Consider the following 18,601-nt stretch of genomic DNA (forward strand, 5'->3'; position numbering starts at 1 on the left):
TTGTCCCGTGAATTATTATTTTGGGGGAGAGAGATGTTTTGTAAGTTTTAGTTTTGTTATGGAATTTTAAAGATTAATAAACTCAATTTGCTTATTTTTGGCAGACATCAAATCAGGAAAAAAGTGACTTATCCAAAAATAAATAAAAGATGGAATAGGATCTTCTATTTTGTTACTTAAAATCTAATTTTGTTGCATCATTTAATGATAATGTCATATTATTTATAATTTTAAATTGCATGACAAAATAAATATCATTGAATTTATAAAATTTAATTTGGACCAATAAATTGATCTCTCTAAATATGCCATTAGACACAATTTGGAGAAAAGGGAAGCACAAGATTATATTCTTTCCCAGACTGGCATACAAGCTTCCATTAGCTTTGAAAATATTTGGGTCTTCATGCATGGTGGGGAAGTCAAAAACTACTATTTTCAAAGGAATAAAAAAGAGAATTTGGGAACGTATTAATGGGTGGAAAAAAAAAAAAAATCGTGTCACAAGTTGGAAAAGTAGTTTTCATGCAGCCTAAAGCTTTATGTTGGGATATTAGTTTTCTAATGCTTCGGTTTTGGTGGGGTCATAAGGAGAATGTTTCAAAAATTGCTTGGACGAGCTTAGAAAATTTGGGAAAATCTAAATTGATGGGTGGTATGTGGTTTTGAGAGCTTGAGTGTTTTAATAAAGCTTTTTTTTGGCTAAACAATGGTGGAGGTTGATCCAACAACCAAATTAAATGGTAGCCCAAGTTATTCAAGAAAAATGCTACCCACATGACGATTTTTCGGCCTCAGCTTTGGGAAATAGGCATTTTTATGCCTGGCGAAGTATTTGGCAAGCAAATAAATTGTTGGAGTCAAGTTTGGTGTGGCGCGTGGGAGACGGCTCAAAAATAAAAATTTGAGAGGATATATGGCTACTCAATCACACATCCTTCACATTGCAATAGTCAGTTAAAGGATTGGGAAGAGAGGCATCAGTTAAAGAACTTATTGATGAAGACACAGGGTGATAGAATATATCTTAAGTAAAGAACATTTTTAATGTGGAAGAGGTGAAAAAAATATATAATATGTCAATTAGTTCTCATGGAAAAAATAAAATCCCTAATCCGACACATAATATAATAGATAGCATATTTGAATGAGAATTGATACAAATCATTATTTTAACTATCTCCGTATGTTAAATAAGTGAATTTATTATTAAATTTTTGTGCGACCTATATGAATTTATAAATTCAATGATAAATTTATTAAATTTACAAAAAAAAAATAGTTCAAAAAATAATACGTAATATGTCTCTATTTATATTAAAGTTTGTTTCTTTTAGACTATCCTTTTGCTTTTATTTTCCTTATTTTTCCCAAAATAGGGAATCTATCTCGTTTTTCACGTGCATGCGCACACCCCACACAAAAAATATCTGTATCTCTGCAATCCTGCATTGAATAGTCCAAATCAAGAGAAAAAGTTTGAGCCACTTGTACAGTCTAAGATTCAAGGACAAGCAGATCCAACTACCAAACAAACAACACGTGTTGATGAATAGTCCCTCGAGTGATGACCCACACGATGTTTCATCAGCAATACAGAGCATTCAACGGAGCATATGCGTTAATGGCCCATCGTGAAAGCGCGTGTGAGCCACGTGGGTCAATTTAGAATGGGAAGATTACAGGCTGTCAGGGTGCTTCTGTGGCCCTTCTTGAAGCAAAACAAACAAGTTGATATTTTTTCCTCTAGATCAGTTTCTTTCTCCACCATACACATCTTTTTCCTTGTATAATTTTTCACAGAACAAATCAAAGTTAAATACATTCATCTTCCTCTTATAAGAGGGGATTCTGCAGAGGACTCATTGGTTTGAGTTTCTATAGATTCTTTTAGTTTTCCTTCTTTTTCTTTTTCTGGGTAACTTTTTATATTGCTCTGGGATCTCAAAAGAGGTAAACTTTCTTCTTGTTTTTGCCTCGTTAATTTCCATTTCTCTGCAAGTATGAAGCTTTTATGAGATTCATTAAACATGTCACATTTGTATATCACTTTGTGAGTGCAATACATTGAAAACTAGTAATATGTTTGCAATACGCTACTAGAAATGGCTTATGCTATTGTAATATTATTATTATTGTTATTATTTTTTCTTTACGCCATGAATTCTGTTCTCTTTAGGAACCGACACCCCCATATGTTGTTTTCATTGTATTAACAATTTCAGTTGGTAGGACCGGATTGAGATTCCATGTAACACGGGTGCAATAGCTCTTATTTGGGCCGTTTATTTAAAATGAACGCTCAAAACGCAGTAACACATACGAAAGAAGAGGGGAGAGGTGACTTGCACCGTAAGGGGTGGCTGAAGGGGTAGTGCAGCCACCCAAACTGACCAGAAGGGGTGATTTGGCCACCCAATGGCTGGGTTGGGGCAGTAGAACCACCCCTTTTCGCTACGGGGATGGTTCAACTACCCCAACCCGATCTTTGGGGATGATTGATCATTTTTTTTGTTACCGGGTTTGGAAATCCCAACCTAGCTTATTAGGAGAGGCTCAACCATCCCAATAACCAAAAGGGGTGGTTTGGCTACTCCAACTACATGGCTTGCATCGCTCTCTCACCTATTTGCATCGATCTTTGGGGATGATTGATCATTTTTTTTGTTACCAGGTTTGGAAATCCCAACCTAGCTTATTAGGAGAGGCTCAACCATCCCAATAACCAAAAGGGGTGGTTCGGCTACTCTAACTATCGCTCTCTCACCTATTTACCATCGTGATTTTGGCAATTTATTTTAAATAAACTACCCATAATCGATGCACAATGCCCTAGGTATAACGGACGATCTCAATCTGGTAGCACCACTTTGAATGGAGCCGGTTTTTACGGTAGAGGATCTATGTGTCATTAAAGCTATTGCTTGGTTAATGGGAGAATTTCTTCAAGGAGATAAGCACAACAAGTGTTTGTAAAATTGTGTTGCTCACTTCACTTTGAGTTGTTGGGTTGCATACGGCATTTATAATATGTGTACAAGATAGATACAAATAAACAGAGATTACATTTGAACGAAATACAAGTACTATTGTTGCAAAGTTCCATGTGAATGAATGACTTTATCTTGGGATAGAGTTTTATTTTTAGTATGCAACTGGTGTTGCATTCTACGAGTAATACTATAAATTCATCTTGTATTACTATTATGTCTCTTTAAGAATTATGTGGCTTTTAAAATCACTATTGGTCTTATGATTGATCATTATTGAATTTTGTTCAAATTGTGATTTTAAAAGTTCTCATTTTTTGAAGGATACAAGATTGATACAAAATGGACTTGTTTACATTCTATATGATTCTATATCTGTTGAATAATAGGTTAACTCTACTAATTATGTAATCAACCTAATTGTACTATTTCTTTTGCCTCGTATAGCGTAAAGATTAGCCTTCTCAACCTCACTCAACCTCTCCTTTTCTCCACAGGATTTGATATCCAAATCAAAAGACAGCCATTGAAGCTATTTTGTCGAAGAAGAGAGATGCTGCTCAGAAGCTCTTCAACACCAGTTCTTGGATCCCTCCTCCCCTCCTACTCAGACAGCCCCAACAACAACAGCTATCACTATGAAACCAATACCACCATCAAGCACCCACCAAACATCATTCACCCAAACCACAACAAGCTATCCTCACTCCACCCAACTGGGTCTCTCAAGCTATCCTCATGCAGCTCCTCTCCAATCTCTCCCTCTATTGCTGACCTCGACCGCAATAAAGGCTTTCGAAGAGCTCAGTCTGAAGGAAACTTGGAAGAACTAGCCTATATTTCTTGCAACAGCAATGAAGACCAATTCTGTGAAATGAACCTACCCAAGAAGTTTCTCGGCAGACACATGTGCTCCATGTTGCAAACTATACCGTCTTTCCAAGGTGGACGTGAAGAAGATGAAGAAGAAAGTGATTTAGAGGATGACGAAGAGAGAACAGAGTTGGAGGAAAATGAAGAACTGTTAGAGAGGATCATGGCTGTGGAAGCACAAACTTCCAATTCGGAGAACAAAACGAAAAACATGAATTTGACAGAGGTGAATGCTAAGAACGAAAGTTGGAATCTGGGTTTTGGAGATGTAGAGCTTCTTGGTCAAGAGATGTTCCTTGCAAGAGGGCTAGGCATTGGTGGTGGTGGTGGCAGTGGTGGCGGCAGAGAGTTCAACTCAGCAGGCTCTGGTGGCGATGGCGGGGACAATCCAGATGTTGAGGGGCATTATAAGAAACTGGTGGAGGAAAATCCTGGCAACCCTTTATTTCTGAGGAATTATGCTCAATTTTTGTACCAGGTTAGTTTTGTTATCTCTCTCTGTTTACCTGCTTGTTTCTTTTCATGTTCATCAACGCTGTGGCTGTTTTTTCAATTTGTCAAAATGATCAACATTTTACCTCTTTATGCGCATATTGCTTTCTCAATCTATGCAATGATAAGGCATATCAATTTTATTAAATTTTTTTTTCAAATTTTTCAATGATGGATAATCGGATACTAAATAAACAATTGTCAAAATGATTCCACTGCTTTAATTTCCTGAGTGGAACTCAGCTTCATTTGGGCATTATTGGTTGCTTACATTCATGATTTTGACAGACAAAGAGAGACCTTCAGGGGGCCGAGGAGAACTACTCTCGTGCTATCCTAGCAGACCCCAAGGATGGTGAAATTCTATCTCAGTATGCTAAGCTAGTATGGGAGCTACATCATGACCAAGATAGGGCTTCAAGCTACTTTGAACGAGCAGTTCAAGCTTCTCCTGAAGATAGGTATGTATTCCTTAAGAGTACCAAAATTTTATATGCTAAAATGGAACTTCTTGGTCAAGTAGTTGTCATGCATATGCCAAACACTATTTAACTTTCGAGTCTTTGTTTGCAGCCATGTTCAGGCAGCATATGCTAATTTCCTCTGGGAATCGGAGGACTATGAGGATGGCTGTGATGTGTCGAAAGATCTTGAAGCCGTGCCACCACATTTTCATGCAGCTGTGGCGTCTGCAAGTGCTTAAATTGTGGGAGCTCTAGTGAACAAAGCAAGTAGATTGTGAACACATTAGAGCATCAAGCTGTTGAAACCATGTCAGGGGGGTTAGAGAGAGAAGGGAGGGAGAGGGTTTCCTTTTCCAGAATGACTTTTATTAGATGATAGCAACTCGCTTTTGATTCCTCCATTCATACGTATTTCAAACATTACATATATGGAGTTAGGTAAAATTTCATGTGATGTACTATGTAGGTAAAGTGAAAATGCATGCTCATGCAAATTTTACTCATAACTTAGAAATTCAGATAAAATAACAGAGTTAATTTTCTCCAGTATTTTACCACATTCACAAATCAGTACACTAGCTGGAGAGGTAATTTGTTGCGGCAAAAATACAACTCCAAATATAACTGAATATTATTCAGAAATAAACTGGAGAGAAACTTAATTCGCACCGGCGTTTTCTGCATTACTTGCCATTAAACATGCAGTGGTGGAAGGCCTCAACTATATCAAATTTTCAGGGGATTTGCAAATCGTAGGGCTTGTTTGAGAAGATGATTCTTTCCAATTCTTCTCCAACTTTTTTCTCTTTTTTTTTGTTGATTTGACTTTACTAACACTCAACTCAAAAATTTTCAACTTTATTCAAAATTTTATATTCTTTGAACAACTCAAACATAACTCTTTTTTCTCATTTTCAACTTTATTCAAAAATTTTATAATCTTTGAACAACTCAGACGTAACTCTTTTTTTTCATTGATGTTCATAATTTTTGAATTCAATTCAGTAGAATAGAAAAAAATTGCAAATCTAAACGAGCCCGTAGTTTCTGCTATTCTCAACAAGGATGGTCTTCCAAATTGGCAATTGGATCCATTTATCGCCAAAGCCCACCAACTCTCCCAAGTCTCACTCCTGTTGGGTCTATTTGAATTGCCAATTGAACTCGGAATAATTTTATTTTTTTTCTTTTTTCTTTTTGTTGTAGTTGTTTGGTTCCTGCTTTTGTTGTGCTGTATTTGCCTAGGAAAAAACAAAACAAAAAGTACGACCATCATAGAGAACAATATTGAAATAAGTGAATTCAGAAAAGTATGAATGATCAAGTCTCATATACTAACCCATTAGACAAGCATCTTGTTTTCCTGAAAACATGGGGCCAAAAAAATAAAATTCCCCACTTGAATTGCATGATAAAACTCATTCAAGGGGAAAAGTAACATAGCTATACCCAAACAAGAAACAACACAAACAAGTCTCTCACCAATTCCATTCATGTAAAATGACACCTCAAAAAGTAGACCATACTTTCCTGAAACCATCATCACAAGGAAAAAAGTTTGATTGGCAAAACTAAAGAGCCTAAATGGCTCAAATCACCCTCAGATCAAAAAACTAAGTTTTGACCCACAAATATTTCTGCCCATCTGTAGATGCTTGATTGCTTAAGGCCGTTTTTGTCTCATCGTGAACCACGCTGATAAAAATCATTGCCTCTTATTCTGCTGTAGTCACCACTATCCTGATTGCTTCCCCTGCCCAAGCTTCGTCCGCCAAAACGCCCCCTTGGGGCCTCTGTTTGATAACTTCCTCTTCCTCTTCCACCCCTTCCTGGTGAAGACAATTCAAAAGAGATGTCAAGAGACCACAAATTGAGACAAATTCATTTTCCAAGTCTACAACAAAACAGAAGAAAGGCAAATTGGTTACTCCAACCACATCATGCCAAATGGAAAATAAAAGTTATCAAGTATTGAATTAGGTGCATACAATTGTAAGAGGTAGCTCTTTTTTTTTCTTTTTTTTTTTTTTTTGAATCAATCAATCCTGTTGTTACCATTTGGTTTGACATGAATCATAAAACAAATCCTAGGCAGACACAGCAGTCATTGTTTATTGAGTCTGAAAGCAAGAAGTGTCCTTATTCTTCTCACTACAATAACCACCATGACTCATAATCATCACTACAAGTCTACAACAAAGTAGAGATCAAGGGCCAGCACAATTGCCATAGCCACTACAGTAGTTGCCATTGTGTCCAAGAACACCAATGATCCTACTGTGGCAACATGCCGCCATCAAAAGTTCCATCTTCCACTCCAAAAGCACTCATGCTTTCTATTTCTTGCTTCTAGTAATATTAATTGTTGTGTACAACAGTACTTTCATTCATTATGGGGTCCCAACTATTTATAAAAATGTACCCATTTTTTTAATAAGTAATTAAAATATTATTAAAAAGTGCAAAAGGCGCAACTCAGGTACCCATGAAGTATATAGGAGAATACCTAACTAGAAAGAAAAAAGGGTCAATAAAATCATGAAAAGAAAGCAAATAAGGAAAGCCTAAAGAAGTTGCCTAGTAGAAAAGAGTATTGAAGGACTTTAAATCCACCACTCACTCTTGCGGCCATCAAAACTCCTATCATTTTTTCCCTTCCATACACACCACGAAAGACCGGACGGGACCATCTTTTATATTGTTGCAGCGATTGCCACTCAACCCTCTCCAATAGCAAAAAGGTCAACCACTCTTCTAAGTATTACCAAAGTTAATCCAGCAAGACTAAAAATAGTACTCTGTAAGGCACTAGCAATCTCACAGTGAAGAAAAAGATGATCCACAAACTCCCCACATCTCTTAAGCATACTTTCCCAAGAGAGCACGATTGAAGAGGAGCAAATTACAAACCTCCAACCTCCCTTCAGAAAGAAGAGAACTAACCTTGGACTACTTTACTAGGTGAACTCTTCACCAAGTCCACCCCACAAACTTTCTTCGGATTGAGAGCAATGAATGTGGAACTTTTTTCAAACTTACTTCTGGCATGAAAATCATGGAACACCCCCATAATATCTTCTTTAATCGCTTCCCATCAAGCTAGGAAAAAAGCTATAGAAAAACTATCAAGATCTGGAGCCTTGTCACTGATCATAATGCCTCTCATCACTTGAAGCACCTCACTCTCTTCAAACAGCCACTCCAACCAAAATTTTGCCTCCTCCTCAACAGAATCAAACGCAAGGTTGTCCTACTTAGGCCACCAACAAAACTATTCGGAGAACAATCTATCATATAAACGCACAATCTGTTCCCTAATCTCAGTTTGATATGAAGAAACCGAGCCATTGACCAACTAAATGGAATTGTTTCTCCTATTCGAGTTAACCACTTGATGGAAAAACTTCATACATTTGGCCCCTCTCTCTTAACCAAAGCAATTTCCAAATTACTAGTAACTTCTTTTTTTGATAAGTATTGTCGTATCACTAATAACTTCTTTCAGTTTCTCTTCAACATTTAAAGCTCTCTCTTCCTCCAAACCATCAAGAATGCATAGCTCATCCAACAGATTCTTTCTTTGGCACTCCACATTAACAAAAACCTGCTCATTCCAGAGTCCTAAATCAACTTTCAAGCCAAAATGAAGCTCAGGGAGCCATTATCTTACCTTGTCCACAAAGACTTCGGCCATCGGCCTTCAACCACATATTTTCGAACGTAAAAAATCTTCTACCACCTTGAATGCGCCACAATGAAGCAGGATAGGGAAATGGCCCAAGGAAAATATAGGCAACCTTTTTTTGAGACAAACTAGGAAAGTGGGCTTCCCATTCTGGACACACAAGAAACCTAATTATTATTGACCAAGAGGGAGGATTCCACTTGTTTGATCACGTAAAAGACCCTCCTACAAGGGGAATAGTCATGAGGCCCTGATTAAAAATAAAGTTCTCTAAACTTCACTATAGCTGGGTAAAGACAAGCATCACCCAATCTTTCAGTAGGGAATCAAGTGACGTTAAAGTCTCCCCCAATGCACTACAGCATGTTCCACCAACTAATCAACCTAGCCAAATCTTCCCATAAATTTTCTATCACAATCAGAATTAGGCCCATATACACCCACAAAAGCCCAAGAGAAACTATCTTCGATGTTGCAGAACAAGCACGCAATAGTAAACTCCCCACACTCTTCAGTTTTCTCCACAACCCTCATATCCCACATAAGCAAGATACCACCGGAGGTCCTCTAGGAGCTGAATAACACCAGTCCCGTTTAGTTACTCGTGTTTAATTCCAAAGATTTTTGGCAAGTTTTACATTCCAAAGATACAATTCCAGCCAAAACTACCATAAAGCAATCTGCAATTCAACATTAAAACTAAAGACAGCATATAATTAAAGAATAAATGACGGGACCGGAGTTTACTCTGCAGGGGTGGGTCCGTAGGGCCCTGCCTTGGAGAGGTTTCCCGACATAAAAAAAAAAAAAAAAAAATTAAAAATTAAAAATTAAAAAAATAAAAGAATAAGAAGAATACAACTGCTGGAGTACATTTTCTAAGACATCTCCAACCATGCCTGAGTTATAAATACTTCTAATTAGAGGAAAAGATTAAGGCACATACTTCCACCTCGATAACTAATGCCGCTGTTTGGTCTCCTCTCTTCGATGTAGACTTGCCTTCCAGCCAACTGTATTGGAGATGCCTGCAGAGGAAACCATTTTAGACCTGGCTAAAATTATTTTACAGTATTGACATTTAAAATAGAAATCATTCCAAAATTTCAGCAGATCATTAAAGCCATTAATTACAACATAAGGCAGCTGGTTCTTTTAGGCACCATGAAAAACAAGACAAACATACAAAATACTCGATCAATCCCAAAAACATTATCCCGTCTGACCCAAAACACATTTGAAGGAAAGAATACTAAATGATATCCATCCATGAACCATATTTACTTTTGATGAAAAGTGAAAAAGTATCAAAAGTCGAAATTGTATGAACATGATAAAAGGGGTATTATAGGAAAGTGAACATGGACAAATAACATGGGGCATCCGCCGCATCCCAAAATGGCAATGTTTACTATACATATGGGACAGAAAGGGTAACATATTAATGCAGCTTCCAGGAAATAATAATTAAAATATAAATATACTATACAATCATATTCACATTAATGAGATAATAATAATAATCAATTCACAAAATCTGGTAACTACCAGAAACATAGCTTTGTTATTTTTCATAAGCTTCGATGAATAGGGTACCTGTCTGTGCTTAGGCAAGGGCAAAATCCCCGACACCCAACACCAACCCAACTGTTCCAACCAACCCAGATCCGAAATGGTCAGTTTCCACGATTGGCCAGCAGTGATTGGTAATGGAAACCTATTTCTGCCAGGGTTTGCCCCAACCAACCCCTGCCACCTAAATCCGGCGGCAGATGTGCGAGATCTCTGTCAGCAATCTAGCTGCAGGGTGCAAATTCTCGCACCTCTGTCGCCAGATTTCACAGCGATCCTGCTGTGGAATGCAAGATCTTGCACCCAGTTACAATCTTGACAGCCATCAATGTCAGCTCGGTTCAGACGGCCCGAAGCCGTCAGTCAGTTCAGGTGGTCTTCTTGAGCTTTTGACCACAGTCAGTTTGGTTACCAGGGGTGCCCACCCCTATCCATGTTACATTCAACTTGTAACACAAATATCAATTAAGTGTACTGACATTAAATAAATAAATAATAATGATGATGTAGGCTCAATCAAACGCCACTTTCTTTCCTACCCATACTTTTGGTTGGACCAAATAAATGATTAAATAACAAAATCCAGAAAATATGAGCAATTAAGAACTCCAATGCAACTAGGCCTTTAAGGTTTTAAATAGTAAACAAAATAGAACGAATTACAAGCATATATTTCTATTCACATTCACAAAAGACGCTAATGAGAAAAGCAAATAATGCCACCAAAGTTACAAAAGAACCCAATTAACATATATTTGACAGAATAAAAAAAATCATGTCACAGGATTGGGTAGGTAAATGGTAGAGGACCAGAGGTAAAATGACAATCATCAAACAATGAGATATTTGCCTCAATTCCTTGAAATTTTTTTGAGCAGAATTGAAAATATTAGGGAAAAAAAAAAATAAGGAAAAGAGAAATACAAACCTTGAGTGAATTTTGAACACCAATAAGGTCTTCAAACTCAACAAAAGCATAGCAAACTCCAATTTCCTGTATAAATAAATTCCTATTTTAGCTTCTCTCAAGGTTACATACTAAGAAACTGGATCAAAAGTACAAAGAGAAGCTCACCTTGCGTAACCTAACAAAGATACCATCAGGTATAATTGTGCCAAAGTTCTTGAATTCCTGCTCGATTTCTGCTTCAGTAACAGTAGGGGGCAAGTTTCTCACATAGACAGATTTTGGTTCACCTGGAAGGATGACCAAGGAAAAGATCAACTTAAAACTTAAAACATGAAAATGCTCAAATGTTTCAACTTAATTGCATGAGCTAACCTTCTCTAAGTCTCAAACTTAATTAAATGTAGTATCTCATAAATGGAATGTCAACAAGTACATGTAAACTGTATATTGGCACATACCATACTAAATGTCAACAAATGTTTGGACCCATCACATAGTAACGAAAAACATCAGTAAAATTTTCAAATATTCTAGGATGCAAAACAAGGGGAAGATTAAACACTACAGTCAGCCAAAGACCAACAATAAATTTAATGCTATAATGTCATCAATCAAGTCATGAAAGACAAACTTGTAGAACATGAATCAAGAACTCAACCTTCTTCTTCCAGTGGCAGACTCTCCTCAGCTGCCTCTACCCCAGATTCAGGCACATATGAAAATGCAGAGTTTGAAGGCTGAGCAGGAGGCAGTGGCGTATGATTCCACTCTGAAGTAGCTGGAGTAATAATTGGAGCATTTCTGTAGACAGGTAGCTGGATAGCAACTGACGATGCAGGCTGCCCTCTCGAAACTCGCAGCTAGCAAGTTCCAACCATTGAAAACAACACAGGTAATAAATAAGTCAATTAATCCAACACAAACTAGTAAATTCCAATTTTTTAACTATCAACAAGAAATCCAGCACTATTCATTAAAAAAAAACAACAACAACAAATTCAGCACTAGTAAAATAAAGGATATATACTACATAAATACAAATAAATACATACAAATACATATAAATACAGGTTCCACTCCTGCATTAATCTGTTTCTGTAATAACCAATGGCAAACACCCAACCCCTCCTATGTTGACTCACAAGCATGTTTCTGTTCCTGCAATTCATTTATGTTCAATTTGCGAAAAAAGCTTCTACGACCCCAATTTCTTTCTCACATAGATGGGTTTGTCCCCATCAATTATGCCCAGCACTTCAAATTATTAACGCATCCAACAACGTTTGATGAGACTCAAAAGGGTTGTGTAGCTCAAACAAAAAACATCTTTTGACCATTTCATGTAACGTGCTAAGACTGAATCAAATAAAGAACAAATATACAAGTTAAAAGCCAAATGGAATAGAGCTTCAATCAGGGAAAATAGCACATGCAAAGGCACAAGTGAAACCACACATGCTCACACACACGCAGAGGCACATTAGCCAAAGACATGTGCAGCAGTACATTTGAAAATGCACACAAAGAGGGGCACAGGTAAACAAACCCCCAAGCCACCCACACACTCTTGTAATGGAAGAGGTGCATACAATAGAAGCATAAGTTTTCTTTGGTGCCTCTCCCACAGGTTCCTCCACAGCTGCAGCTGGAGCTTCATGCAAAGTGTTTACCACGCTTTGAAGTGAAATAGACGTCTCCTCTGCAGGAGTTTCCTCCACAACAACTTCACTCTCATAGTCCTCTTGCAGCTGTTGCTCTGGGAGACTATACTTATCAACTGGATCGTCTTCTATATGGATTGAATTCACGTACTCCCGAGCCTCGTCCTCCAAAACATAGTCTGAAACTGCTAAAACCATGGGGTTAAAAGAAAACAACGAAAAGAAACGAGAACGGCAAAAAGGAAATATTTTCTCCCATTAGAGAATCTAGAAGAGCTAGATGCAAATAACTGCGAAAAAAAAGGAATTTTCATAGAGATTAGGATTGGTTGTATAGTTCAACCAATTATGAATATGTCTACCTTCCATATTACTATTCTAACAAAACGGAAAAAATTAAATGCTTGCCCACAGTTGACAAGAAAAAACATACCACCTCAACTAAAAATATTAGTCATGACTTTGATAGTTAAGTTATGCCTTACATTAGTAAAGGCAAAAAGAACTCATGATCCTATTAGACTAAACACATGCAAAACTATTAAACATGGCCTAGAGCTGGGAAAACTTGGTAACTGAGTTGAAAGGCCAAAGACTAGGTGCCTAGGGCACTCAAAACTTGTGGACTAGTTTAAATGGACATCTGCATCATAGACTTAGGTTAAGCAATGCAATTACAATATCTTGCACAATAGTAATTAACCAACCTCACAGGAAAGTGCAGGCATTACCTGGTGGCTCTGGAAGAGGGCTAGAAGCATCCAGTTGGGTGTCAAATTTGCTTTCTGATGGAATGGGTACTTGATGTTGGCATGTTATTCCCTCATCAATGAACTGAAAGATGTCATTGAGAACAAAGTAACCTTTCTCTTGAGGAGCAAGAAAAAAGGTCTGAACAAATTTTCTCCTTCCACTGAAATCCCTGGTTTTAACCAATCCTGAAACCATCACCAGCACACCTCCATTCCAAGATTCAAGAGAGTTGAGTGTCTTGATCTCAATTGCAGCAAAATTTAGTGACAGTATAAGTGTGTGAATTTCCTGCAGAACAGAAAAAACCAATATTAATTAACATGGAGAAAATATAAAGCGCAGATTAATAAACATATTAGTTCATGAAGCAAAAGACACAAGGAGAGCAAAAGATGACAAAATTAAAATTCTAAGGAACAGCTATGGTTGCTACTCAACATCCAAAAGGTATTATACCACAACTCCATTTCCACTAGATATATAACCAGCCCAGTTCATCACAAATTAGTGACAAGAAAATTAGAATCAACTGGTGATGTGAAAGCCTTTTAATTGTAGGTGCGAAAGCATATGGATGACACATTGGAATATTGGGTCATCAATGAAACCAGCTGGGCGACTACATACAAGGCAATAAGATCTAAATTTACACATGCAGACAGGTACATGCACAAGCAGACACACACAACAAATATAAACTCAGAAATATCACAATATAAATCAGAAAACCACCATAATAATGATACTAACAATTACAGTGTCTTTAACAAAGCTTAAATATAGTCACATTAGTGCATAAACAAATAAGCGTGCACTTAATTTATGTAAAAGCGCATTGTATATGCAATAGGGTTTGAGAAAATAATGCTAGCTTTTGAAGAGAAGGCCATTAATTCAAAGGCTCATGCAGATACCGATTACGTAGAGTGTAGATATTTAATTTAAGTCACATATCGCAAGCATAGCCAAGCATAGGAACCCCTTGCAATCTTAATTATGGCAAGCAAGAACCATTTGTAGTAACAAGCTCAAGTGGAGGTCGCATGTCTAAAGTACACACAAAAGCCTGACCAGTTGGGGAACCAGATGACCACCTTAACACTTGACCCAGTGCATTCAAGATATGTGAATAACTGGTTCAACAGTTACGTTTTCAGCCAATAATAGAATTCTCTTTAATATTTGCAAAAAATCTATATTAAAAATGACTCCACAAAAGGGAGAGTCTCAGAAATTTTAAAGCATTGAGAAGGTGATTCTAGCAAGTACAGGTGGATACTTGAGGGATTTGAGGCCAGAAAGGAGCCCCTTAATTGAGGAACATGATCCTCTCCAATTCAAATGAACTGTATTTGTCTTTTTGCTTTTTGATGGGACAAAAATACCCCTCCAATATAACTAACTGGGTATTCTCCAATTCAAATGAACTAGAGAGGATCCTAATTCCTTAATTGACTCATGTTCAGCTTCCTAATAAATCTCCTCTACTTACCGATGCTACTCGCACTAAGTCAAACATTTAATTATATACTCCAACAATATGATGCAACTTATGTCTTGAAAGCATATATAAGCTAAAAAAGACAATAGGAGATGTGGGCATGCCGAAGTCTGATGATCTAACTGCTGACTATAGATACCGCGACAATTCTTATGGGAGGAGGAGGTACCATTTGAGCCAAAGCTCATTGGCGTACAAATTGCATATCAAGATTCCTCTCACTACAAGTTATGTTCTCCTTAGTTACCCCTATGGACAAAATGAAAAGGTATGGAAGAAAATTGCATACATAGAAAAATTGTTTTTTAGCAAAAAGCAGGAAACTATAATGAAACATGCTATTTCTAAAAGCCTATCTATTTTCTCTCTTTTGGCTTTTTCTACGTCTACAATTGCAAAGATGATTGTAACAGATCCATAGAGACAGTCTTCAAACAGGTAAGAGAGTAGATATAGTTCCTAGGAGCAACTTGGAATGTGGTATGTAATGTAAAAAGAGAGCAGACAAGGGGCATTGGACCAATCGAGAAGTTCCACTCAGACTCTTCTGTAATAATGGATATGAAGATTTAGTCAATTGCACCTCTTGTCACAATAAATGAATCGCTCACAGGTTGGGGTGGGCAATAATAGATTGCAGCAATTGGAATCAAGTATTCCCTTCATCTCACAATAGATGAAAATTTACAAATTGCACAGTACTTTTACGAAAACCCTTTTCTTAAAATGCCCTTAGAAGGACCAAGAAGTGTGGGTTTAAATTTGGAAAAAAGAAAAAGTAAGATCAAATTTTAAGGGTAACAAAGAAAATTTTTGATAAGGATAATATAGAAAATTAAAAAGATAAATGCTTTCATTTTTGGAAACTTTCATCTAATGAAACAACCCAAAATGGAAGCACGCCATCTATTATTATGAGACAAAGGGAGTACTAATTTTGGGAAGATACCTGCTATGAAAACTTTCCTTTTAAGTTCCAATACACAAGTACCATTGCACAACTATAGAGAAAGAGGAATACTGAGAGGAACTGTAATGCATAGATTGAATTAACTAGACATTGACAAGTTTGCTAGTTAATATCATTGAAGGTAACTGATTTTGGAGCCGACCTCATAGCTTAATAACTTCATTTCAGGGAACTAATTCCCCAAAGGATGAGTGTTATGAAACTAGCCTATACAATAATCACTTCTACCATTCTCACTAACATATCGGCATGAAACCCTGAGGCAAATCCAGCATTAGGAGTTGGTTGAAAGCTGGACGGAAATGCTTGGAGTTTGAATATTCAGATAAAGAGGGAACATTTTTCATTGTGGGTCTTTAAGAAATTCAGCAAGAAAGCAGGACTTGCTCAGGAGATGAAGCAATATACTTTATCTAAATAAGAGGAAGAAGAATAGTATCAACAGCCTCTATCTCTTCCAAATCCAAATTTATTTAGAGATACTGTGACATTAGAAATGTTTTCTTAAGAAATCAAATCTCAAGTGCCATGGCTTAAGCGAATTAATGAATGCTAATAACTTCTTAGTGAAAATTATGCTTCCAATTCTTCTGGACTGCTGACGTGGCTTGATGACACCGATGTAAGGAACACCAAAGAGGCAAAGATGCTCATATATCATTTGTCCCCGTTAATACTATCTTTCATCTCAAATCCATCCAAAGGGAAAAATCCAGCATAGCCTTTGTAGTAAAAACAAGTGCCAAAAGGTCAAGATACACACATCATTGCACACTCCTCTCCAAAACCACATCCTACTTTGCCCCATAATTACACAGCAACAAGAAAAAGTTGTAGAATCAAGAGAATCTTCACATATTTTTAATTAAACACATGCATATAGAGCCCAAGCCCACAGTTGGGCATCACTTGGAAAATATAAAATCTGAACAAACTGTACAGAAAATTTGAGTTGGACAACCTGTGGACATGACACTCATGTTGACCCATTTCAGAAGCTTGTATGGATGCTAATAAGACTTTCCTATAAACAAGTTTAAAACAACAGGAGTGTAAATTGTTTTTTTCAATACTCAAGAAACCTACAACATCTACTATATTCATCATTGTTTTTCTAACTGTCAATCTCACGCATCTAAACCTCATATAGTCATGCCCCAACAAGTTGTCTCCAACACCGTAGGAGAACGTTTTTCAAGTTATCTCATATAAGAGAAGTGCATATTTTGTTATTGGCGATCAAAAGAAAACCCCTCTCCTACAAAAACATAATCTTGCAATACCAAAAGAATCAAAATTGATAACCACAAAACAAAAATAGAAACAACTCAACAACAATTTACCATAAAAGAAAATTAGAAAATCAATCTATACCCATAACATGATTAATTACTGCTATATAAAATTCTTTCTCAATTTACGAGACCATAAGATGATTATTACTTCCAACATACAATAATTTTATCATCGTTTTATTATTCAATTAGCAGAGGATAGAATTCAAACCACTATAAAAAAGAAAACAGATTCATCTTTAAAAAATTTAAATAAAAACCATAAAAAGAATCCACCTTAAAAACGCATGGACACATAAAACACAAGTGATAACACCTTACCAAATCTGGTTCCTCGAACAAAATAAAAAAAAAATAAAAAAAGGAACAACCAAACCTCACCCAGAAAGCACACCAAGACATTCACATAATACACGCGCGAGCATACAACATAAACACATTCATATACATATAAACACACATATATATATACCAGCATTGCAGAGGCAGTGTCGATTGATTCGCCATCGACCCGAGTCATGGTGCTGGATTCGGAGTAGAACTGATGGACAACATCAGGATTTTGCTGAAGAACCTGATAGTACTGTCCCACAAAGTACGAGCCCACCTGCAAAACACAACACAACCCCATATACCCATTAACATCAAAACGTACAGAAACACATATAAACTCACATATATATATGGACATGTACAGTACCTGAATGGCACTGACACCGCCGGGATATGAAGAGGCCATTCTCAGAGTGTCTCTCGGTCGCTCTCTTTGTTTAGAAAAGCATGCAGTAGTGGAAAAGCTATGATTTTTGGTCACAGATCCACCCAGAGGCAGAGTACCCACAACCCTAATCTTCGAGAACCAGGGTTTTGAATGAAAGTTTTTTGTGTCAAAGAAAACCCAGTTCAGAGAAACAGTCCTTGAAGATTAAAACTTTAGAGAGAGAGTTTAGAGAAGAAAACAGAGGAAAAAAAAATATTAAGGAGAATGAGAGAACTTGATGATAGATCTGTGACCACCGAGAGAGAGAGAGAGAGATAGAGAGAGAGCTTTGTCTGCTGCACTGGTGCTTTCTTTGTAGACCTTCTGATTCACAGGTTTTATACCATGTTGCTGGGGAATGCCACACAAAACCAGAGCCGTCGGATCAGGTGGTGGCTCTTAGTTAGAGCTGCCAAATCGAGACCGTCCAATGTAAAGCAAAAGAATTTTGTCATCATCAACGGCTGTGATCATTTCATTTGAAATGGGTCGTCAGTTAAATCAAAGGCTGAGATTTGATCAAGGGGAAAAAACTGAAAAAAAGTAAAAGTGGTAAGCATATGATTCTTCTCTCATCTCAGAGTTGCAACCTAGGAGTAGGAACTGTGTGTGTACTTTACCAAATGGACTAAAAAAGTAATTTGGATTCCATTTTACGTGTGGCAGAAGTGGCTG

At 37.1% G+C, this 18,601-nt stretch overlaps 2 protein-coding genes across 6 annotated transcripts; one reads left to right on the top strand and one right to left on the bottom strand.

Annotated features, from left to right (window-relative positions):
• The first annotated feature begins 1,750 nt into the window (after positions 1-1,750).
• LOC132166612 (uncharacterized) lies at positions 1,751-5,368 on the top strand. 2 transcript variants are annotated; one of them, XM_059577458.2, is made up of 4 exons: positions 1,751-1,953; positions 3,438-4,341; positions 4,644-4,816; positions 4,929-5,368. In XM_059577458.2, exons 2-4 carry the CDS (start codon positions 3,544-3,546, stop codon positions 5,056-5,058), a joined length of 1,101 nt encoding a protein of 366 aa, XP_059433441.1. In that variant the 5' UTR covers positions 1,751-1,953; positions 3,438-3,543; the 3' UTR covers positions 5,059-5,368. The 2 variants fall into 2 exon arrangements, with proteins under 2 accessions (XP_059433441.1, XP_059433440.1); XM_059577457.2 differs by having other exon boundaries at positions 3,488-4,341.
• A 738-nt stretch (positions 5,369-6,106) lies between these two features.
• On the bottom strand, positions 6,107-18,233 carry LOC132165372 (Nuclear transport factor 2 (NTF2) family protein with RNA binding (RRM-RBD-RNP motifs) domain-containing protein). 4 transcript variants are annotated; one of them, XM_088511685.1, is made up of 9 exons: positions 17,867-18,233; positions 17,639-17,773; positions 13,379-13,688; positions 12,576-12,832; positions 11,645-11,846; positions 11,152-11,273; positions 11,005-11,070; positions 9,451-9,532; positions 6,107-6,713 (listed from the first exon to the last, which is right to left on the bottom strand). In XM_088511685.1, the coding sequence occupies exons 1-9, from the start codon at positions 17,903-17,905 to the stop codon at positions 6,535-6,537; spliced, it is 1,392 nt and encodes a 463-aa protein (XP_088367811.1). In that variant the 5' UTR covers positions 17,906-18,233; the 3' UTR covers positions 6,107-6,534. The 4 variants fall into 4 exon arrangements, with proteins under 4 accessions (XP_088367811.1, XP_059431887.1, XP_059431886.1 ...); XM_059575904.2 differs by having other exon boundaries at positions 6,107-6,648; positions 12,576-12,826; positions 17,867-18,232; XM_059575903.2 differs by having other exon boundaries at positions 6,107-6,648; positions 17,867-18,232.
• Positions 18,234-18,601: the final 368 nt, after the last annotated feature.

This window comes from Corylus avellana, chromosome 11 (assembly GCF_965113065.1).
Source record: "Corylus avellana chromosome 11, dhCorAvel1.hap1.2, whole genome shotgun sequence".
NCBI lineage: Eukaryota > Viridiplantae > Streptophyta > Magnoliopsida > Fagales > Betulaceae > Corylus > Corylus avellana.